At 40.8% G+C, this 24,831-nt stretch overlaps 1 protein-coding gene and 1 long non-coding RNA gene across 8 annotated transcripts in view; one reads left to right on the top strand and one right to left on the bottom strand.

Moving 5' to 3' along the window:
* Positions 1 to 24,831, top strand: part of LOC149129297 (uncharacterized) — a 168,067-nt gene that overhangs the window by 23,930 nt on the left and 119,306 nt on the right. For 6 of the 7 annotated variants that reach the window (XM_089346613.1, XM_089346610.1, XM_089346609.1 and 3 more), the window contains exon 3: positions 6,911 to 7,025. In XM_089346613.1, coding sequence (XP_089202739.1) covers positions 6,911 to 7,025 — 115 coding nt within the window. Of the gene's footprint in view, positions 1 to 6,712; positions 6,828 to 6,910; positions 7,026 to 24,831 lie in introns of those variants that run through there. The other variant, XR_016240049.1, reaches the window with a different exon arrangement.
* On the bottom strand, positions 1,270 to 7,000 carry LOC149129298 (uncharacterized). The gene is made up of 2 exons (XR_016240082.1): positions 6,886 to 7,000; positions 1,270 to 3,191 (listed from the first exon to the last, which is right to left on the bottom strand). It is a non-coding gene; the product is annotated as an uncharacterized LOC149129298 (long non-coding RNA).

Raw genomic sequence — 24,831 nt, 5'->3', positions numbered from 1 at the left:
TAGTGTTCTACAGGACAGTGGATAGGGATAGTGTAGGTTGTCCACAGTTTCATATAGTCAGCTACACAGGTCATAAATTTGTGACTTGTATGTTTGACTTAGATAAGAGTCATAGGCAGGGTCCCAGTTACTGGAAACTTGATGCGTTATTCACGGCGTGCCAGGCTTACAGAGACCGGATTAGCACACTAGTTAAGAGGGCGTTGACGGGCACCAGCATCAACAATAGATGGTGGTATGCCCTAAAGAAAGCAATTAAAATAGACTCGGTTTGGTATAAAAAGGCTCTAGTGATAGATCGAAATAGAATAGAGGGAGACCTAGTTAAGAAATTAGAAGAGGCACATACATGTGGCATCATGTCCAATGTGTTGGCAGTGAGGTTGGCCCATGACCAACATTTCAACGCCAAACACGAAGGATATGTTGTCAGAGCTAGGATGAGTGCTCTGGGAAACGAAGGAGTTGGAGCCACCTGAGAGGTCAAAGTGGCAGAGGCGCAACAAGGCAACAAAGCCACCATTCGGTCTCTGACAGATGAACAGGGGCGCGAATTACTCGAGCCCGAAAGGATGTGTGAGGCCTTTCAACAGTAATTTGCCCGACTGTACGGGACAGCTAATAAAGAAATCTATCTGTCTGTCTAACGGTCTACGTTCTGTCTGTCTATCTAGACACACACACACACACACACACACCTATCTATGAAGGGTTACGTAAGTTACTCAAGAGTTTCGTAATTCAGACTCGTCAAACTTTGACGAAATCCATTCACGGAACTCTCGCACTTTCCCTCATTTATTTAACTTAACAACTAAATCTTAAATAGATTTTACTCAAATTTACTGCTCCCCGCCTCTTCTTTTATATATATATATAAATTTGTGGGCTTCTATGAAGCACATACACGCTATATATATGTATGTGTGTATATATATATAAATATAAACAGGCATATATACAAGGGCCGGGAACAGGGGGTGCAGCGGGTGCACCCACACCCCCTAGAGTTTTCAGGGGTTGCAAGATCAAAATTTGCATCCCCTACAAAATCTTACCAGTTGCAGAAAAAAAGTGTTTAAAATCTATCGGTATAAAATGCTTAAGTTCGATCTCGTTTCAAAACAAAGAAAAAAATAAACATATAAATAAATAAAAGTAATGAAGCTGGCATAAAATTCCCTAGGGAGTTTAGAACCACTAACTTCTGAACTGAAGGCAAATAGCGTCAAAATACCAAAACTTAATTGACAATAACAACAGTAGCAGCAACAATAACAACAAAACCAGCATGTATGGTTAATTTTGAATATATAGCATTACTTGAATTCTTGAAGACAGCTCCCACCTAGTTTCTGTCTGTCAATACTTCTCTCCATCTTTTAGTACCACTCCCAAGTTCTTTGTAATTGGTGTTGCTAAAGACTTAAAACACGGTTGACTGGATTCGACCGTTTGACCCCAGTCTAAAAATAAAACCCCTTCAAAATTCTTTCAATACAAAACGACCATTTAATACTCCATACCATTATTTGCTTGACCACTGCCTGGGTAAGTGCCTTTTTTTTCAACTCCAACCTGATTCACCTTTTCATTAAATCTTTACTTTCCTTTTGTCTTTATTCCTCTCTATCTGCTTGAGTTCCTTAGGAAATAGTTTCCTTTTTGCGTTACTACTAACAAATCGTATCTTAAAGACGTAGTTTAGGCAGAATACCTTATATATTGACAACTTTCATTTTTTATCTTGCCTTAATTCTGTCATATTATTAACCAAAAGTCTTCCTGCCTATATATAAAATAGTATCTGCGTCATATCTGTTTCCGATACTGTTCTGCTTTTTCGTTTTATATAGAAAACGTTGATTTAATTAGTTTGATAAGTGCCTCTGCACGAAACTCTCGAACCTTCAGTCACTATGTAACTTTCTCCGATGAATAAATCTATACTTATTGAGACTGACTCAACATAAATTCTATTTTTCATGTTTGATGAGAACCCAATAATGTTCGGAAATCGATTACAGTTGTTCATCTTTTTTTTCAATCTACCGAGAAATGGCTAAATTTGCCCTCTTTATAAATATACGATATATATATAAATCTAAATAGACCTCGATAATCGGCTCGGGAATCTCCCCAATGACTTTACAAAGGTCACTTGGGGCCCCAATTCGCCGTGAAACCATTTGGTAGCTGGTATCGTTACGAGGTCTATTTATATTTACCCACTTCTCTACTTGGAGAGTAAGCTCCCCTCCGGTTATATGGTTTTACCGTATATTATCACATATGTATATATATATATATCTCTCTCTCTATATATATATGTATATATGTGTGTGTGGAGAGAGAGAGAGAGAGAGAGAGAGAGAGAGAGAGACGTAGGTAGGTACATATGTAAGCACACAAACACGCACGCATATATATACGAATGTATGTATTTGTGTGTCTGTATGTCACCCCACCATCGCCGTATAACTAATGTTGATGCGATTATGCCCCTGTAACTTGTCGGTTCGAAAAAAGAGGCGTATAGGCTACTTTTGTATTATAGTGTGCGTGTTGTTATTTAACCCAGGGTCAAACCTGACTGAGCAGGCTCGTGCTCAAAGTCACTCTGGCCGTGACCATCCCATCCTATTCCTACGTCTCTGCTTGAAGTAGTTGTGTGGGATTTTAATCGAGATTTGGTTACTACTTCTAGCAGTTCGAGCCAAAACGTATAGGCCAGTTGTTGTTGTTTAATCCCAGGTCAGTCCTGATCCGGGCAGCTCTACAATCAAAGATGTTCCAGCAATGACCATCCCTTCTGTTATTCAGACAGAGTGTATCTAGGACTACATTGTGTAATGTATAGTATAGTGTTCAGTCTTAATAGCTACAGTTGTAGTTAGTTCCGTCTTGGTTCAACTTGCGCTTGGTAGCCTCTTCGTTTACACCCTTTAAATCCCACTTCAACTCAACAAAACTCTGTTACACACACACACACACACACATACATGCAGAGCCACCTTTGAAAGTGTCAGTCTTTAAGGGATTATGTTCGTCCACCACTGTTTGGCCTTCATTGCTGCACATTCTCTGTGTGTTTTGTGGATAAAGTTTCCTTTCGATCTCAGCAGAACTTTTTGCCAGACACTTTGTTCACGTCGATTGAAGCAATGACAAATAAAGGGTCTTCAATGTACCTGAAAATTGAAGGAAAAGATGATGGATAATGAAACGAATAATGCATGGCAAATTGAATGCAATTTAATAAATGATAATATACGTGTGTTTAATTGTAATCGTCTAAGCCCTCTAACCACTAAGCTACACACCTGCACTTGTACGTATCTCCTGGTAGTTTTGTCTCTTGCATGTGAGATATCTCTGTGGGTTTAAGTGGAGCGGGGTCAGTTGTCTGATGTTCCATAGGGTTTGCTGCTAAGAAATCAGATAGGGTTTGGCAGTCTGTTATTTTGGAACCAGTTTTCTTGGTGATTTATCCAGGGTTGAAATAGTTGCCTGGCAATGTCTGGGGGACAACGGATTAGATGTCGGTTGATTATCCTGTTATGTTGTTATTTTATAGGTGTGTGGCTCCTGGTTAGGAGATTCAGCTCATAATCGTAAGGGTGTGGGTTTGGTTCCCACACTTTACTTCAGCTCACTCAGCTGGCAGAAATGAGTCATACCTGTAATTCAGTGGACCAGCTTATCATGTTCTGTGTTCTGTGTTGGATTTCCCTGAGAACTACATCTATTGTATGCATGTCAGTCGCATCTTGTCTTCTACTATAGTCTCAGGTTAAGCAAATCCTTGTGAGTGGATTTGGTAGAAAGAAACTGGAAGAAGCCCATCACATATATGTGTGTCTTTGTGTTTGTCCCCACCATTCCTTGACAGCCAATGCTGGTGTGTTTGTGTCCCTGTAACCTAGTGGTTCAACAAAAGAAAGCGATAGAATAAGTTCTGAGGTTGATTTCTTCGACTAACACCCTTTAAGGCGATGCTCCAGCATGACTACAGTCAAATGGCTGAAGCATATAGAAAACAGTAAAAAATGTCTGTGGTGCACTTAGCCACTTGCTTGTTAATTTCACGAGCAGGCTGTTCCAGTGATCGGAACAATCCTAATTGACCAACAGCATTTTTAGATGGTGTTGGATCACTTGACACTTTGGTTTGCCCTCATTCTGCGCTGTGGTTCTGTCTTCAAGTGGTTGTGAAGTGTTTTGTTTGCCAGATGGGAATGTGGTTGAACACCATCCTCTTTTCTGATGTTGTGAGGATGCTGAAGGATTAAGGGGGGAGTGTGGTGGCTGTTGTTGTTGGTGTTGTTTAACCTCAGGTTAGTCCAGATTGAGCAAAATCCATGATCAAAAGTATCACAGCCATGACCATCCTGTCATTAACAAATCCAGAACCACATGACACAGCATATCCTGAGTCTAGCCACCATGTAGTGGTCTCCCTCATTGGCTCATACATACATACATACATATATATATATAGATAAGAGAGTAGGGTGTGATTTGAGGGAGATTTGGCTGCTATTTCTAGCAGGTCCAGCTACCATGTAGAGGTCTCCCTCATTGGCTCATACATACATATATACATAGGTAAGAGTGTAGGGTGTGATTTGAGGGAGATTTGGCTGCTATTTCTAGCAGGTCCAGCTACCATGTAGAGGCCTCCCTCATTGGCTCATACTTACATATATACATAGATAAGAGAGTAGGGTGTGATTTGAGGGAGATTTGGCTGCTATTTCTAGCAGGTCCAGCTACCATGTAGAGGTCTCCCTCATTAGCTCATACATACATATATACATAGATAAGAGAGTAGGGTGTGATTTTGAGGGAGATTTGGTTGCTATTTCTAGCAGGTCTAGCTATCGTGTAGAGGCCTCCCTTATTGGCTCATACATACATATATACATAGATAAGAGAGTAGGGTGTGATTTTGAGGGAGATTTGGTTGCTATTTCTAGCAGGTCTAGCTACCATGTAGAGGCCTCCTTCATTGGCTCATACATCATCATCATCATCACCATCGTTTAACGTCCGCTTTCCATGCTAGCATGGGTTGGACGATTTGACTGAGGACTGGTAAAACCGGATGGCAACACCAGGCTCCAATCTAATTTGGCAGAGTTTCTACAGCTGGATGCCCTTCCTAACGCCAACCACTCAGAGAGTGTAGTGGGTGCTTTTACGTGTCACCTGCACGAAGGCCAGTCAGGCGGTTCTGGCAATGGCCACGCTCAAAATGGTGTCTTTTATGTGCCACCCGTACAAGAGCCAGTCCAGGGGCACTGGCAACGATCTCGCTCGAAAATCCTATGAAGGCCAGTCAGGCGGTACTGGCAACGGCCACGCTCAAAATGGTGTCTTTTATGTGCCACCCGCACAAGAGCCAGTCCAGGGGCACTGGCAGCGATCTCACTTGGCTTGCCGGGTCTTCTCACGCACAGCACATTTCCAAAGGTCTCGGTCAGTAGTCATCGCCTCGGTGAGGCCCAATGTTCGAAGGTCTTGCCTCACCACCTCAGCCCAGGTCTTCCTGGGCCTACCTCTTCCACGGGTTCCCTCAACTGTTAGGGTGTGGCACTTTTTCACGCAGCTATCCTCATCCATTCTCACCACATGTCCATACCAGCGCAATCGTCTCTCTTGCACACCACAACTAATGCTTCTTATGTTCAGCTTTTCTCTCAAGATACTTACACCCTGACGGGTATGCACACTGACATTACACATCCAGCGGAGCATACTGGCTTCATTCCTTGCGAGCTTACGCATGTCCTCAGCAGTTACAGCCCATGTTTCACTGCCATGTAGCATGGCTGTTCAATGAATTTTCAAAATTCTAGTCGTTCTATTGACGGGGTTTTGTCAAAAGAAAGTGAGCTAAAAGTAAAAAACAAACAAACCCTCTTTCCATCAGGAAAGGAACCTTTGGAGAAAACTCCAAGCTGCCATTATATGGAATTTTTTTTTTATTTAGTGTTTAATTTTATTTTTCATTTTCGAATTAACTGTCACGATATCTGCAAGAATAAATTGCATTGATATAAGAACTGCCGTTCAGTGGCACCAGTTCTGTAGAGATGTTTGTTTGGCAAAAAACTGGTGCCGGATAAAACTCCAATTGCTGGTCCGGACCATAGAGTGGAGTTCCATGAAAGTTTGTTCTTCAAAAAGAAGAACAATGGACGACGAATGTGTCGCAAAACTTGGGTTGTTGGATGTTATGACACCACAACCAGAAAAAGGATTTCTTCAACGTCTACCCGATAGGAGTGCAGAGATGTTGGAGAATGTTATCAGACAAAACGTTCTTGCAGAAAATTTATGACTGACAATTTGGCAAGCTATTGGAATCTGCATATACTCGGTTCCATTCACCAGACGGTAAATCGTTCCCCAAATTTCTTAGATCGGTCATCGGGGTATGTAAAAATCAGCGGAGGTAAAGATTATGGGAGATTATTTTTGTTGGTTTTATTTTGAAATGAAAACATTATATCAAGGTACGATTCAAGAAGATTGGATCCAGGGCGCGCATCCGCGCATGCGAGACGTGACTAGTGGATCCTACGACTCTCCAGCGCGCGTCACGCACAAAACATGTATGAGGGTGTTTGCGTTTTGTTTACAATGTGTTTTATTTACTTTGTTCAAAAAATCCAAAACAAACCGTCCTGCATGTTTTGTGCATACATGCATTGGCAATAGATTGTTATTGTAGGATCGACTAGTCACGACTCGCGTGCGCGTGCGCGATAGCAGGTGTGTGCGCATATTAATGGCGGTGAATTCGAATGTGTGAAAAAAAGGTAAATTTCAACATTTCTCTCGTTCAACACCCGACAAAGCATAAACCACAAAATTCACCTTTATTCTGTAATTCTATCTCCAGAAAATCGAAAAATACAAGTTATTCGCTGAAAAATTCTGCGCCAGAAATCGCAAAAGAAGCCAAAACCATTTCACAGCTGATGTCTTCTGCTGAATTCCAGACATTTTCGAACAAGGTAAGGCAAAGAGATTTCCTTTTAATTGGCTTTCGCTTGTTTCAATAAAGACAAAACAAAACACTAACATGCTTTTGCTTTTGTTCAGACTTCGTTACTACTAATTTTTATAATTTCAGCATTCGTTTATCATTGTTTTCAAACGTATTTCTGCCAAATGTCATTTATAAAACATGTTTAAAGAAAAAGGGTGCGGATTCAGTCACGCCCCTCACCTTCGAAAATGTGTTTTTTAGTGAAAGGTTTCTAAGGAAACGTGTCTGTTTATTATTACATGTGTGTTTATATAGATGTCTGTAGGTATATAACGTGTGTATTTGTCTTTCTATAGCTCGAGAGAGAGAGAGAAAGTTGTAATGGAATTGAAGGCTTGTAATGGCTGTGGAGTATCTCTGGGTCAGTTCGTCGTACTTTATATTGTCTGATATCGTCTTTAAATCACATTTCACCTTCCAACACTTATAACCCCTCTTGAATCTCAATATTTCGTCGTTTTTTTGGCTTTCGGACACCTCAGTGTTTGTCCATCCATCGACATGCACAAATCTTGCAGTCCTCCATTTTGTTCTCTTCTGGATCCTTTCTTGGTCTACGCCTTTCAAACACGCGCGAAACAATTTCCAGTGGGAGGAGGGGGAGCCTGTTGAGCCTTGTGTTTTTTTGTATTTGTTTTTTTTCTCTTACTTTGTATCGGAGGGGAATGGGTGGAGGGGGTGTCTGAGAAGGTGGGTGGGGTGGGGTGGGACGGGGTGTATGGCTTGGTGTTCTAATTCAATCTGTCCTTTCTTCCTCTTCCTTCAGCTACCATCCACTGTTCTTTGTTTCTCTTTTCTTCCTGTTGCACCTTCTCCGGCCCCTTTCTAACTTCTTCCTGACTTCTCTGCTTCTGCAGAGGCCTTTTTTAGCAACATTTAAAGCAACGAGGGGTTCTGCCCTCCACCCCCACCCCCACTCTCAACACCACATCTCCAATGGTCACCGTTTCCACCATATTTTCAGTGGTTCTGCCAATACCCAATATGATCAGGTCCAATGTTTGCTCTTTCCATACAGAATTTTCTGTTTTCGTGGCTTGCAGGACGGCTATTTCTTCTTTACTTCCGAGAAGAACAGCCGCCACAACCCAAGCCACATCTGTTTCTGGTGGGATTCTCTCCACCCTAATCCTGGAAGTCCTTCTTCCAAGATATGTAGGTTACTGTGGTTACAGCATATTCTTTTGCCTTTCCTGCCTTCTTGAACCACAATTGTTCCAAATCTGCTTCCTCTGCCTCAACGTTTTCAATTTTCCTTTCTTCCACTGAGTACACCTTATATATTTACTGTTTTCTTACCCATATTTTCCAATACTTTCTGGAGTAGGGACAACTTAGCATCACCACCGATCCTACGTGCCATCTTCTCATATTTCTCCATGTTTGTCAGGTCCACCTCCTTTTTTGTGACTTCTGTCACTTCAGCAAATCTTTCTTCTTCCTTAAACACTTGTCCATTCTATCAACTGCTCATACGAGCCACTCCTCCGAAGAGGACAATTCGGACCCCCTAAGGTCTGAATAGAACATGTTCCTTACTGTTGGCATTGCTGATCCTGCTTAAGGCGGAGAGAAAGCACAAGACAGTCGACCCCTCCTCACACAATCAACAAATACACCAACACTATGTAAAAGCGTGAGAGGAAATGGGAAAGAAGAAAGAGAGCGAATGTCTTAATTCTCCTGCTTAAATAGTCTTGCCGATGAGAGTCTTGCTGTTGTATTAGATTGATAGATAGAGAGATATTGATATATGTAAATATATATGTGTGTATATATTTAAGTGCAAGATCTCAGGATCAAGGTGTAGGAAGTGAGTAAGCTTCAAGCAGTCCATAGTAGAAAGTATAAAAAGCAACTTTGAAGTACATTAGTGGTTTATTGTCAAAGAAGATTGTAAATGTTTTCGAAAATTAGGGAACAGAGGAGATAAAATCACCAGCAGAACCTCAGAAATAGTAATTAGCCTAACGAGGGGTACTCCACTAGCTACTGATAAGGGTGAATACACCTTAGTTAAATGAAGGTTACATTGTTGTCAAAATATCTCAAGAGAATAAGGTTCTGCTAGCTGGGAGACATATGTTACTGGGATTTTCACCTGTTCCAATCCCTAAATTTGCATGTGTCTGTAGTTATATGTGTGTTTGTGCATGTGTGTGTGTGTGTGTGTACATGTATGTAGAAGAGAAGAGATGAGAAAGGAATAAACGATCATCTTCTGAACTTTCTAGGATGATTGCTCCTTTCTTTGTCATTCCTTTTCTTATTACTGCTCCCTACTTGACTAATGTGTCATTCTGGTGTATATTCAGTTTCACACCAGGTTATTTGGATCTCAATGCCTTAGCAATATATTCTTTTACTTGTTTCAATCATTTTGATTGTGGCCACGCTGGAGCACCACCATTTAGTCAAAGAAATCGACCCCGGGACTTATTCTTTGCAAGCCTAGTACTTCTGTTGGTCTCTTTTAATGTATTTTAATTATCATGTGCTTTTCAAGAGGCTTTTATAATTGAAGATTTCAACTTCACAATTCAGTCTTAATTCACTGGGAGATACACGTTTCAAGGTTGTATTAATGTTCAACAGAAGTGTACCCCAACACCGTAACTTTGTTTCCTCATAGCTGCATGCAACAAACATGAATATTTGAAGATAAAATTCTTTACAAATGGAGTAGATTACAATTTTATCTGGATTTGTTGTGAAAAAAAGTTTTGAAGGAGGGTGAAAAGAGGAGTTTCAGATAAATCACCCATGGGTTGTGAATAAAAATAGGGAAACAGAATACTTTGAGAGAAAAACCCCACCCTTTTTTTTTTTTAAAGCTAATTTCAATAAGGCAAACCCCCATCTGTGTCATAAACAGATTCACTGTAGACACAATAAACATATGGTCCTGTGATATTGGACTGGGGTGGAACAGTTCTCCACTATCTACTTGAAGCTCTTCTATAGGCACTGTACTAAAAATAGCAACCCTTTATATTCTTAAGGTAGTGATATACAAAAAAGAAAACTTAATAAATTTATCATACAGACAGAGACATGGCTGTGTGGGAAAGAAACTAATTTTGTAATCTCATGGCTTCAAGTTCAGTCCCACTGCATAGCACCTTGGGAAAGCGTGTGTATATATATACATATATATATTGATTGAAGTGTACAGTATTATAGTACTATGTATCCATTGTGGCCATCCTTACCAGTCGGTTTTGCACTTGGGGCTTAATAGGTTGTTAGATAACAGTCCAATTATGTAACCCTGCACTCTTCAGAGCAGCTCTACTGTCTGTTTTGTATGGTTTCTATGACTGAATGCCCTTCCTAACTAATGCCAGCCACTTTACAGAGTGAACTGAGTTCCTTTTTATGTGGTGCCCATGCACATATGTTAGTACATTACAATATTAGAGAAGTATTTCAGTTGATTTCACCAATCAGGCTCCCACACGACAGCAGAAAATCCCAATCCTGGTGCTTGTTAGAAGAAGGGCTCATGCAAACAAAGAAGATTGTGCTGAAATGGATTTGTTGTATATATATAATATATATACATGGGTTGCATGGAGGCAAAGTGACTGAGTCCCTTTCAAGTGTTGGGCCTCATGGAGGCAATGACTGAGAAGACCCATCAAGCTGAGCAAAACCGCAGTTGTGGCAGATACTGGTACAGTACAAATTGGCATGTAAGGGCATCCAGCTATAGAAAACCATGCCAAATCAGAGAGGAGCCTGGTGCAGCCTTCCAGTGTGCCAACCCAGTCAAACCATCCAACCCATACCAGCATGGACAATGGATGCTAAATGATGATGATGATGACACACACACAATAAATACATATGTGTGTATACATATATATACATATATATATATATATATATATATATATATATATATATATACATACATATAATTATATATATATATTTCGTTTTTTTGGATTTGGTTCCCAAGACTTATTTTATGTCATTTCGTGTGTTGAAGCATCTTCTGTTGTGTCTGGGGAGAGTCATTTTCTTATTGTGCCTTCAAATTTAACACTCACCGGTAACATTTCCACTTATTTCTTATTTTAATTTTCCTAAAACTTTCGTTGCGTCTTGCAAACTTATCAATAGTCTTGACTCTGTCCGTTATTTATGCATGTGTGTGTCTCAGTGTGTGTGTATGTATGCATTCATGTGTGTGTATGTATGTCTGTGTGTGTGTGCATATGTATATATGTATGTATGGGTGTGTATGCATACATGTATGCATGTATGTATTCTGCATATTCCTGTGTTTGTGTGTGTTTTTATGTATGTGTGTGCATGTGTGTATATGTATGTATGTACCTCTGTCTCCTTGTGTGTGCATGTCTGAGTGTGTGTGTGTGTGTGTTTTGCTGCTATGTACCATGTTTTTATGTATGGGTGTATACACATGTGTGTGTGTGAGTGTATCTGTGTGTATGTATGTATATATGTATACTTGTGTGGGTGTGTGTACGTATGTTTGTAAGTATATATGTGTGTATATGTGTACATATCTATGTATATGTATATATAATTGTGTATGTATTTGTATAAATCCATATGTATGAGTTATTAGGTTCTGTATGTATGTACATATATCTGTATGTATGTGTGTGTATATATGTATGTATGCGTGTATGTGTGTATATATATGTATGTATATGTATGTATGTATGTGTGTATATATATATATATGTATATATGTGTGTATGGGGACATGCACACATATGGGTATATTTGTATAGGCATGGGTACGTATGTGCATATGTGTAAATGTGGACGTATGCGTGTATACGTGTGTGTGTGTATATATATATATATATATATATATATATATATATATATATATATATATATATGTGTATATATATATGTGTATATATGTGTATATATATGTGTATATATATGTATATATGTGTATATATATGTGTATATATATGTATGTATATGTGTATATGTCTTTATGTATGCATGTATGTTTTCACACAGTTATATGTATGTGTTGTCCAACCCACTATCCGGTAGCGTCCAATTCTCTTACGGTTTTTTTCAAATGAATCAAGTCATAACCTTATCCATCTATTGTTTTCATAATCGGTCATAAAGTCTTACGTTTAAGATGATTCCCATGCATTCCCTGAAGAGAAGGTTACAATTTTAATATCACAGATCCCTATGGATCACACAGGTTGTAATCCTTTGAAACATATGTAGGAATAAAGTATGCAATTATAACATGCGTTTTCTCCATTCCTTAAATTTTTAAATATATATATATATATATATATATATATATATATATATATATATATATATATATATATATATATATGTATGTATGTATGTATGAGCCAATGATGGAGACCTCTGCATGGTGGCTACACCTGTTAGAAGTAGCAGCCAAATCTTCCTCGAATCACACCTTACTCTCTTATATTTTAGATGAGGAAAGTATTTGAATATCCCAGATTCTTGTGGTGGTGGTGTGGTGGTGGTGGTGTATAGGGCAATCATTGTTAAGGGGAAGGGCTGCAGAACTGTCCCTGAATACTTAAGGGATTACGTAGTAGAGATACAGCCAATCCAGGGAGGGTCCTGCAACGTTGTGTGAATGTAGTTCCTTGTTTTTGTGTGTTGACTGTGATCTTGAGCATGATAAGAGGGTCTGCCATGTTGTTTAACCCTAGGGCAATACTGATCCAGTAGACCTATGATGGTGGGTGTTACAACTATGATTATCTTGATTTTGTTTGGTTTTAATTCAGCCCTAGTGTATCTTGGAATATATAATTTAATGGGTCTTTCCAACTTTAAGACAGCTAAGCAGTGATTTCAGGGAGAGTTAGCTGCTATTTCTTGTAAAGTAAGGTACCACATAAAAGTTACTCACCAATTTTTGATGATGATGATGGTGATGATAGTGGTAGTAGTGGTGGTAGTGGTGATGATGATGATGATGACAATGGTGGTAGTAGTAGTGGTGGTGGTCATGACGATGATAGCAGTAATGCTGGTGACAGTGATGATGATGATGATGATGGTGAATGCGATGGTTGTGGTGGTGGTGGTGGTGGTGTTAAGTAGAACACAATGAATCGCCCCCAAGAGGCTCTGTGTGAAGGAAGTAAAACAGCAGACTATTTTCTTAGGACACCCAAGAGAGAGGAGGGGGGGCGCAATGGGGGTGGGGGTGGGGGATATAACATTTCACTGTTGTCGTGTTGACGTGGGTGGTGCATATATATATATACACACACGTATGCATGATATAATCTCGTATATATATATACATAGATATATTCACTCCCTCACACCCTCTCCCCTCATACACGGCTTATTTTTTCTCGAAGTGTCTTGAAGTACACAGAGGAAGCTATAAATAAGGCCTTGTAAATACTGAGTTGAGAAAACTATTTTGGACCCCAAAAAAAAAACAAATCAGTTTCTAAAATGCTTTGGTCCAATGGTAGAACATCTGTCATGTTCAAAGATGTGGGTTTGAGTCTCACTGGCAGCCTCTTTGATTTTTACTCTCCAAATAGTTTCCATGTTTCTATTTATTAGCTTCACGTTTGTGCTTCGAAATCCACCATTTCCCAAAAAAAGGGATTCTTTTACATTTGTCGAAAAATTTATTACAAGAAGGCAAAGCTGTGTGGTCAGGAAGACCCCTTTGTAGCCAGTTGGTTTTGGGTTCAGTCCCACTGTGTGGTACCTTGGCTAAGTCTTTTATACTATACTGTCAGACCAATCAATGCCTTAGACATGAATTTTGTAGATGGAAACTGGAAGGAAGTCTATTCTACTGGGTTGGCCATATGATTCAGATACCAAGTAGCCAGTTCCCAAAGATGGTCCTCTTCAGCAAGATTCAGACTGGAAGTTGGCCCCGTCGACTTTCGAAAGTTTGTTTTGCTGCAGGTCTCAAGTGGTCTCTCATTTTACGTAGTATCCTTCCCAATTGGTGAGGGTCCCTGGCTGTTAATTGGAAGCCATGCAAGTCCATGTGCTTTTACCTGTCTCTTCTCAAAGCTCGTTACTCCAGCATTCACCACATCAGCTCGTTAAGTCTCAACAGTCCTCACCGTTTGTTTTTACTGTTTTGTTCTTGTTGTTCTGTTTTGTTACCACTTTAACCTTCTGCGGGAAGGACTGTTTTAACGAAGTCTCATCTGGTCCCTGCCTTTGAAATGCGGAGTATATAAAACAGGGGGCAACTGATGAAGGGAATGTTCTTTATGTTGCCTGTTTCGTTTCTCTGTTTGTTTCTTTCGATGTTCATTGTTTGTGTCTTTTTTATGTTCTCGTTTCTCTTTTTGTTCACATTTCTTTGATGCCCTGTACCAATATATGCATGTATATATATACATATATAAGTAGGCATGTACATGTATGTGTGTATATATGCATATACTTATATGTTGCTTTCCAGAATTCTTTGCTACCAGCATAAATAAGTTATTGATAAAATGGCAAAATTGTGTTGATGATTTAGGTGCATTCTTTGATTAACTGCATTGCTTTTCGTTGAGATAAAGTAAAATAAACTTTCAGTTCAAAATCGGATCATTTCATTCTTAACGACCTGATATAATGTAGCCCTGTACGTTTACTTTAAATCCACAGGTTGGTCGTGAGTGGAACACCTTTGTTCATTGAACAGCCGTATCAGGGTTGGCCTAGGGCTAAACAATCACAACACCCACAGATTTCCATAACAATACAATCATTGGCATTTGGGGTGGCCACCAGTTGCAAACAGATGGTGCACTTTGAGTGCAAACATGTACACACACTTTTACTGTCCTTGTTGTTTTTGTTGTTGTTGTTGGTGGTGGTGGCGGCAGTGGTGGTGGGGTGTTGTCCCTGTTTGGTGTCAATGTTGTTTTCTTTGTATTTCATTGATTATTTAATGAAATATATTTATACGTACATAGACGCATACACAAACACACTCACACACTTATATACATACATTGCATTCATACAAGCATACACAGATACATATATAGAGTTACTCATACATACACATGTACACACACACACACACACATTCATACACATACCTATATATATCTTGCATTCATGCATACACACACAGTACATGCATACATGTATAGTGACATGCAATGACATTAACTCCCACATACATGTTAGTCAATACACACACAGCCTGGAAGACTTCCTAAAAAAAAAAAAACCCCATATATCACAACACCACCACCACCACCACTACCACCTCAGCCACCACTGTCACCACTACCAACACCACTACAAGTGCTGCAACATATACCATCACAAAATTGCCACCAGAACTACCACCACCACCACCACCACTGCCACCGCCCTACTCGCTACTCACTTCATAACCACTGCTACTATCACCTAAGCTGCAACTCCTACTTTCACCACCACCACTTTCCACCACAAACCAATGAGGGAGATCCGCGACTACTAACTACATTATTAGAAATAGCAGCTAAATCTCCCTCAAATCACACCCTACTCCTCTCTTATGTATGGACCAATGTGGGAGGCATCTACATGGTAGCTAGAGCTGGGAGAAATAGCAGCCAAATCTCCCTGAAATGGCTCCCATTTTAGAAATAGTTACATTGTATAAACAAAATTTTAGGGGAAAGGCAAGATGGTCACAGCTGGAGTGTCTGCTGTGACTGGATTGACCTGGGACTAAACTACCACCACCACCATGTTGTTATTATTCATGTCAACATTTCCATGGCAACAGAAAACTGTTCACACACAACACGGTGGGGGAGGTCAGTGTGTGTGTGTGTGTGTGTGTGTTTATCTGGTGCCTGGTGGTGATGGAGACATCCTGTTCTATAAGTGTCACTGTTGGTTTTTCGTTGTTTAACCCTAGGCCAGCCTCGGTGGAGAAGGTCTATGACCACAGATGCCTCAACCATGACCATCTCATATTTAGAAGTGCATGACTTCAGGTGTCCTCCTTTCTTTATTGAAGAAGTTCAGAAGTGAGGTGAGGATCATTTAGCTGTTATTTTCAGCAGATAGAGCAACCATACAACAGCTCTCATTTTCTTGTGCCTGGTTTCAGCTGCAGTCAGAGTCTTGACTTATGATCAAAGGGTTTCCATCCTTGACCATCCAACATGATCTCGTGTTTTTTGAAGACAGCAATGTGGTGTGATTTTGAGGGAGATTTGTCTGCTATTTCTAAATGAAGACCAGTTCCCACATGTGGGCTGATTTGTGTCAGGAGCAGTGGGGAGAGGCAGGGTGATGGGGTGGGGGGCAGATATCGTGTGCTTATGTTGTCATTTTGCTCCAGCTAAACCCTGAGTAAGCAGAAGTATGATCACAGGCAATCCAGTTGTGACTATCCCCTCTGTCTCCGATGTTTAGGGAGCCAAAGCTCCCATTAGCAAGTAAGCATGATTTGTAGGAGATTGTGGAGTGAAGGAGGAATTGCGAGAAAGAGAAGAGACGTGGATTGGTTTGTCGAGGTAGGGTGAGGGCAAAATGTTCTTGTTATGTGTTGGTGGAACATCCAGGTTGGGGGGGGGGCTAGCAGATGGCAATACTAGAGTGAGAGAAGGCATGTGGGTAGAATACACAGGTCGGGGGCAAGCAGAGAGTAAGGATACAGTGGCCCTGGGCCAAGAGGACGACAAGATTGGGGAGTGAGAGGTAATCATAATGCGTGAGAAAGAGATGTAGTTTGGTTCATTGTGTAAGAAGTTTTCTTGTTAAGTGTAGGTGGGACACACAGCACTTGTAGAACTCAGTTTCACTGATGTGGGTGGGACAGATTGAAGGATGTGCTGAAACGATTGTCATGTTGAATAAAAGATTCTAAATCCATCTTCTGTTTCTTTTATCAACAATAAACACAACAAACATTGTGGGTTTCCTGACATAAATCCAGTGAAAATTGTAGAGTTTCTGTGGAGGATGACATCAGGTAGCCTGAAACGGTGAATGTGCTTTGACTGACATAAGAATAGGCATATACTCAAAGTCCAAATAGTTACATGTGTGTGTGTATATATGCATCTGTGTGCGTGTGTATATATATATATTTATATATATATATATATATAGCAGTGTATATGTCTGTGTGTATATATATATATATATATATATATATATATATATGTATATATATAACTTTTATGAGTAATATTCTAAAAGAATATATAATTGAACTTATGTTGAGTGCTCAATTATCTTGAGCAAATAAATGTGTATATATGTGATTTTATATTATTAATTCATCAATAATATATTTAGGAAATCAATATTTAGTATTTCAAAAGATATATATCCAACATAACATGGTAGCATAATAAATTTAAAAGTTTCAAACATAAAAATAAAAATATGGAATATAAATATCGATACATATAAAAATCTAAAAATAGATAAATATATGTTTAAATATATATGCGTATAAAAATTTATGTGTAAATAAGCATGAATATTATGTTTATTTTTATGTTTTAAACTTTTAAATTTATTATGCTACCATGTTATGTTGGATATATATCTTTTGAAATACTAAATATTGATTTTCTAAATATATTATTGATGAATTAATAATATATATATATATATATATATATATATATATATGTATACCCATGCACTTTTACACCCTGATGTGGGCTGATGCAAACAAACAGCCAAAGAAACTGAGTCAGTGACTGCGTGCACGTGTATGTATGTGTGTATCTGTGTTCTACATGATACGGGGAGGGGGGACAGTTATGTGGTGGTGGTGGTGTGGGGGGATCATGTTTCAAGTGAGACTGGGAAGGAAGTTGAGGCAGGGTAACCCACATAGACGCCCCCCCCCCCCCTTGCCACCCCATTCCGATGGTGGGACAGACCCAGACACACACACACACACCACCGACAAGGAGTTCATATGGGGTGGGGGGGTAAGTATTGGGTGGCTGGTGAGGTGGGAGTGGGGGCTAAGGAATGCCCAGCAAACACATTAACATATACTCACTCCCTCACACACACACACACCTACCCAAGCAGCCAGAAAGGCAGAAACACACACAAAACCAAGTCTTAAAAGCTGAGGAAGCTCTGACCTGATGTGAGTTCTTTTTACTTGCTAAAAATAGCAGTCAAATTTCCCCTGTCACATGATGAAAAGAAGAACACATAGCATCATGGGCTTGTTGATAGAAGAAGAAATGGGGGGGGGGGTCAAAGATGGAACCCTTATGACTAAAGCTCTGCTCAGGCTGGTTTAGCCTGGGGCTAAACGAATACAACATTTCCATGGAGCGCACAGGCATATATACACATACGTATATAAACAAGCACTCCTTTGTTTACAACGACAAGTGTTCCCGTTGATCTGATTGACGGAACAACCTCCTTCAATTGGATCAGTGCCCTACACACACCTGCACCCTTAACATAGTTCTCAGGAGAATTCAGTGTCACACAGAATGGGACAGGATTGGTCCTTTGAAATACAAGTACGACTCTTTTTTGCCGGCTGAGTGGACTGGGGCAATGCAAAATAGAGTGTCTTGCTCAAGGATACAACGCACCATTAAGGATCGAATTGTTGACCGTATGATTGTAAGCTCAACACCCTAACCAGTAAGCCATGTGCCTTCACCATATATATCATCATCATCATCATCATCATCATCGTTTAACGTCCGCTTTCCATGCTAGCATGGGTTGGACGATTTGATTGAGGACTGGTGCAACTGGATGGCTACACCAGGCTCCAATCTAATTTGGCAGAGTTTCTACAGCTGGATGCCCTTCCTAACGCCAACCACTCAGAGAGTGTAGTGGGTTCTTTTACGTGTCACCCGCACGAAAACGGCCATGCTCGAAATGGTGTCTTTTATGTGCCACCCGTACAAGAGCCAGTCCAGGGGCACTGGCAACGATCTCGCACGAAAACCCTACAAGGCCAGTCAGGTGGTACTGGCAACGGTCACGCTCAAAATGGTGCATCTCATGTGCCACCCGCACAAGAGCCAGTCCAGGGGCACTGGCAACGATCTCACTTGGCTTGCTGGGTCTTCTCACGCACAGCACATTTCCAAAGGTCTCGGTCAGTAGTCATCGCCTCGGTGAGGCCCAATGTTCGAAGGTCTTGCCTCACCACCTCATCCCAGGTCTTCCTGGGCCTACCTCTTCCACGGGTTCCCTCAACTGTTAGGGAGTGACACTTTTTCACGCAGCTATCCTCATTCATTCTCACCACATGTCCAAACCAGCGCAATCGTCTCTCTTGCACACCACTACTGACGCTTCTTATGTTCAGCTTTTCTCTCAAGATACTTACACTCTGATGGGTATGCACATTTACATTACACATCCAGCGGAGCATACTGGCTTCATTCCTTGCGAGCTTACGCATGTCCTCAGCAGTCACAGCCCATGTTTCACTGCCATGTAGCATGGCTGTTCGTACACATGCGTTATACAGTCTGCCTTTTACCCTGAGTGAGAGTCCCTTTGTCGCCAGCAGAGGTAAGAGCTCTCTAAACTTTGCCCAGGCTATTCTTATTCTAGCAGTTACACTTTCAGCGCACCCACCCTCACTACTAACTTGGTCACCCAGATAGCGGAAGCTATCAACTACCTCTAGTTTTTCTCCCTGGAATGAGATAGAAGTTGTTTCCTGTTTGTTCACAGTGTTTATTGCACCTGAACATCTGCCACATACAAAGACTAACTTTGTAGTTAATCTGCCTTTGATATTGCTGCACCTCTTATGTGTCCATAACTTGCACCGGGTACATCTTATAGAGTTACTGCCTACTCCTTTACTGCATACTGAGCAGGGCCATCTACCTGAAGGGGTTTGTGTTTTATCTACCTTCCTACTTATTAGGATTTTGGTTTTTGCTAGGTTGACTCTAAGGCCCTTCGATTCTAGTCCTTGCTTCCACACCTTAAACTTCTCCTCTAGTTCTGATAGTGACTGCGCAATAAGTGCAAGGTCATCAGCATAGAGGAGCTCCCAGGGGCAACCTGTCTTGAATTCCTCTGTGATCACCTGGAGGACTATGATAAATAGGAGGGGGCTGAGGACGGAACCTTGGTGGACCCCTACCTCTACCCGGAATTCATTACTGTACTCATTTCCAACCTTCACCTTACTGACAGCATCTCTGTACATGGCTCGCACAGCTCTCACTAACCATTCTTCTATCCCAAGTTTCCTCATTGACCACCAGATAAGGGATCGGGGGACCCTGTCAAAGGCTTTCTCCATGTCAACAAAGGCCAGGTACAGAGGTTTATCCTTGGCTAGATATTTCTCCTGCAGCTGTCTCACTAGAAATATGGCATCAGTGGTGCTTTTACCTGGCACGAACCCAAACTGCATCTCATCTAAATTGATTCGCTCCCTAATTAGTTGGGCTATGACCCTCTCCGTAACTTTCATAACCTGATCTAACAGCTTGATGCCTCTGTAATTATTAGTGTCTAAAGCATCACCTTTACCTTTGTAGCAGTTGACTATGGTGCTGCTACACCAGTCATTGGGTATGACTCCTTCGTGTATCACCTGGTTCGTAATACGGGTGACTAGGCTGTAGCCAACACTGCCAGATATTTTGAGCATCTCTGCAGTGATACCTGATGGGCCGGGGGCTTTCCCTGTCTTCATACTCTTGATTGCTTTATCTACCCTGGTACTGTCAACTCGGATAGCTGGTCCCTCTGTTGGGTCGACATACGGCAGGCTCTATTTCTCCCATTCATTCTCTTTATTAAGCAATCTATCGTAGTGGCATCTCCAGACCTCTTTCTTTGCATCCTCATTTAGTGCAAGCGTACCGTCATCCATGCGAACACATTTCTCTCCTACAACATCACTATTCTCTCTCCTACACTGTCTTGCAACACGAAATACCTCGAGTCTTTGGTCCTCACGGCGCAGAACATTGGCAAATCTTTTCTTATCTGCTTCCCCTCTGGCTAAATAAACCTGTCGCCTAGCTTCCCTTCTGGCAGATTGGTACAATTCCCTGCTACCACCGTTCTTCCAGTCCTTCCAAGCCTGTTTCTTTTGTCTAATAGCCCCGTCTACATCCTTGTTCCACCACCACATATATATATATATATATATATATATATATATATATATATATATATATATATATATATATATATATATATATATATATATATATACATGTATATATATATATATATATATATATATATATATACATGTATATATACATGTATATATACACACACATGTACATACATATATATGTGTGTATATATATATATATATTATTATTATTATGTAACTTAGATAGAACCATCCCTATAAGAGTTTTTTATTCTCATATTGACTGAATATATGTATGTATGTATGTATGTATGTATGTATGTGTGCGCCTTTGTGTGCCTTTGTGTCTGTCTCTCCTACTAGATAACAACAGCTGTTGGTTTGTTCCACCCTACCCTCATAACTTAGCACAAAAAACCCCCCAAAAACCCTGCACTAAAGACAAAATTTGAAACGTGGAATGAAATAAAAAATCTATATTAATGACAACCAGTGAAGAGAAACATAACGAGAGTGTTACGAGACTGAAAGATTATGGGTGGAAGTTAATGAAGAAGCTGGAGTGAGTTTCAATTTGGAGTCCATGTTGAAAGAAAGAGATTTGGAAGAAGACAACGAAGAGGAATAGAAAACTAATTGTATTCAATGAAATGTATCTGAGAAAGATGTTGAGAGCACACTGGCAGATCAGGTCAGAAACAAAGAGATTCTGAGAAGAGCGAGGTTGTGACCATTGCAAGGGATTCCATCTGGCTGGCTCCATTCTGTACCTAACCAATCAGCAGGACTTGAAAACAACCATGGCTTGAGTACTACCTAATAACGAGTGTGAAAAAAGGGAGGCCAAAGATCCCATGCTACCCGGTGGTGGCCATTTCAAGAAGACCCGAAGACTTGCTGGGGCTGCCTACTGGACCCTAGCAGCGGGAAATTTAGACACTGTCACGTGACAACTTGCTGGGGCAGCCTGCTGGAGCCTAGCAGCAGGTATAAAAAGGGGAATTTGACAAGACAATCAGTCGGACGCTGACACTCGTTGATGCTGCATTGAAGAGGCCAGGGAATAGAAGAAAGAAGACATGCACCCAACACCGGAGCTGAAGACACCTCCGAAAGGGGGGGAGGCGCCACGTCAAAATGGTAGGGGAGTAGGGGCCGAAACCGGACGTGGATCCTCCTGATGATGTCTTGAGCTAACTGGATCCTATAAAGGAGCTGTTGTGGTAGCAGACCACGAAACATGGTTGAAATTCCTCAGCATTATGTAGAATGGATGTGTGACGATAGAAGCTGAATGGAACCCACTGGAGGAGGCTGGTTGCCCACTGCCCTGAGCAAATGTCAGTTTGCTTTGAACTGTAGACATTGAATGAAGTTTTAATTATCTGTTTCCTAAGCAACAAGCAGAGCATCAACGATGTTCCTAATCATGTGATATAAAAGCATTTTGTCGTTTGTTTTAAAAGCTGGGACAAAGACCGTTTAAAAAAGTCTGTGTTTCCGACCACTTGGATAAAAACCTGAAACTATCGCGTAAAAGTAGTTGACAAGTGATAAATATAGATTAATGTATAATAGAGTCTATGAGACTGTGTGTGGGTGAATAATTAGCTGTTTGTTGTTGGTTTGAATAAAATTAAACATCATTTAACACACGCACACAGATGTACATCAGGTGGAACATGAGACTAACTTTAATGAATGCTTTTAATCTCATAGGATACATATATATATATATATATATATATATATATATATATATATATCATCATCATCATCATCGTCGTTTAACGTCCGCTTTCCATGCTAGCATGGGTTGGACAATTTGACTGAGGACTGGTGAAACCGGATGGCTACACCAGGCTCCAATCTGATTTGGCAGAGTTTCTACAGCTGGATGCCCTTCCTAACGCCAACCACTCGGAGAGTGTAGTGGGGGATTTTCATGTGCCACCAGCACAAAGGACAGTCAGGCGGTACTGGCAACGGCCACGCTCAGAATGGTGTATTTTACGTGCCACCTGCAAAAGAGCCAGTTCGAGGGCACTGGCAACGATCTCACTTGAATGTCTTTACACGTGCCATCTGGCACAAGTGCCAGGAAGGCGACGCTGGGCACAGGTGCCATTAACGGTGCTCGAAACGTCAAAGACTTTCTCTATTCCCGAGCGTTAAACTAATACATCCTTTTGTTGTTTACACCACCTGTCCTCGTCTGTTGTTGTTTTTTTCGTAAATTCTCCCATTTATATGTATAAATGTATTTATGTGTGTATATATATGTGTGTGTACGTATGCATATGTAACTAACAGGCATTCCCGTCAGTTATGACGATGAGTGCTCAATGATCTGATCAATGGAACGACTTGCTTGTGAAATTAGCATACAAGTGGCTGAGCACTCCACAGACATTGCATAATCCTTAACATAGTTCTCATGGAGGTTCAGTGTGACTGAGAATGGGACAAGAGTGGCCCTTTTTGAATCCCATGTACAACTCCTTTCTGCCAGCTGAATGACAGGACACAACACCACCACCGGGAACTCACAGCCTTGCAATTGAGGGCAGGACACACTGCAACCACTAAGCCACAGGCCTCTACGATGCAAACACATACATACATACATATATACATGTATATATGTATATACAGTGGCATGTAAAATGCACCATTTGAGCATGGTTGTTGCTAGTGCTGCCTGACTGGCCCACGTAAAAGCACCCACTTCACTCTTGTAGTGGTTGGCATTTGGAAGGGCATCCAGCTGTAGAAACCTTACCAGATCAGAATGAAACCTGGTACAGCCTGCTGGCTTGCCAGTCCTCAGTCAAACCATCCAACCCATGCCAGCATGGAAAGTGAACATTAAACAATGATGATGATGATGATGATGCATATGTACATATGTATATCTTAGATAAAACTTTGATATGTTTCAACCAAAGATTGGTCCAGGCCATGTCCAATTTAATAGCACCATCTGATAGGATTATCTAAATCCTTTTAAAGCCAAGTTTTGCGGTATCGTGGTCCACTCAAGTGGGGAGTTCTTGTTGAGTGAGTTGTACCCAGGTATGGGTGGCTCATCTGGTATTCCTTGAAAAAGCTGATAGGATCCTTTTCCTCTTTGATCAGTTTTGGGACAATGTTAAATAAGGCAGGGCCCGTTGAGGCCCAAATATTCTGTTTTAGGTTCAAACTGGCCAGATCTGGCCACTCACACCTCCCTAACAATGCCATTCCAAAAAGGAACAATTACATCGCATATAAATAAAAGTTGGTCCTAACTATGATATTAATGTCATCTACATATCTGCTGTAAAGTAGAAGAGTTGTGGACCGTTCTGCTAACATATGTTTGAGTTTTCTGTCCCAACAGGTCATGAAGAGGCCGGCCACATCTCCAGCTACACCAATGCCGATGGCTGCACCTTGAACCTGCATGTATAGTTTTTTGTTGAACTTTACTATGTGGTTCTTCAAGGTGGTTTTTATACTGGCCCCTATTGCGTGAGCCATCATTTCCTTCACCTGATTGTTGTTCTCAGGTTTTGGGTGGGTGCAGTCCAGCCACTCCAGTGTTGAGTGGTGCTTCTTTTTCACTGCTGAAGTGATGATGGGTGGTCTTCCCCTCTGTGGCCTGGTGGGGCAGAATCTACTGAGGTCATGGTCATCCAAATAG

The sequence above is a fragment of the Octopus bimaculoides genome, unplaced genomic scaffold, assembly GCF_046866305.1.
Source record: "Octopus bimaculoides isolate indiv1 unplaced genomic scaffold, ASM4686630v1 contig71, whole genome shotgun sequence".
In the NCBI taxonomy this organism is placed as follows: Eukaryota; Metazoa; Mollusca; class Cephalopoda; order Octopoda; family Octopodidae; genus Octopus; species Octopus bimaculoides.
This window is presented reverse-complemented; position numbering and strand designations above follow the sequence as displayed.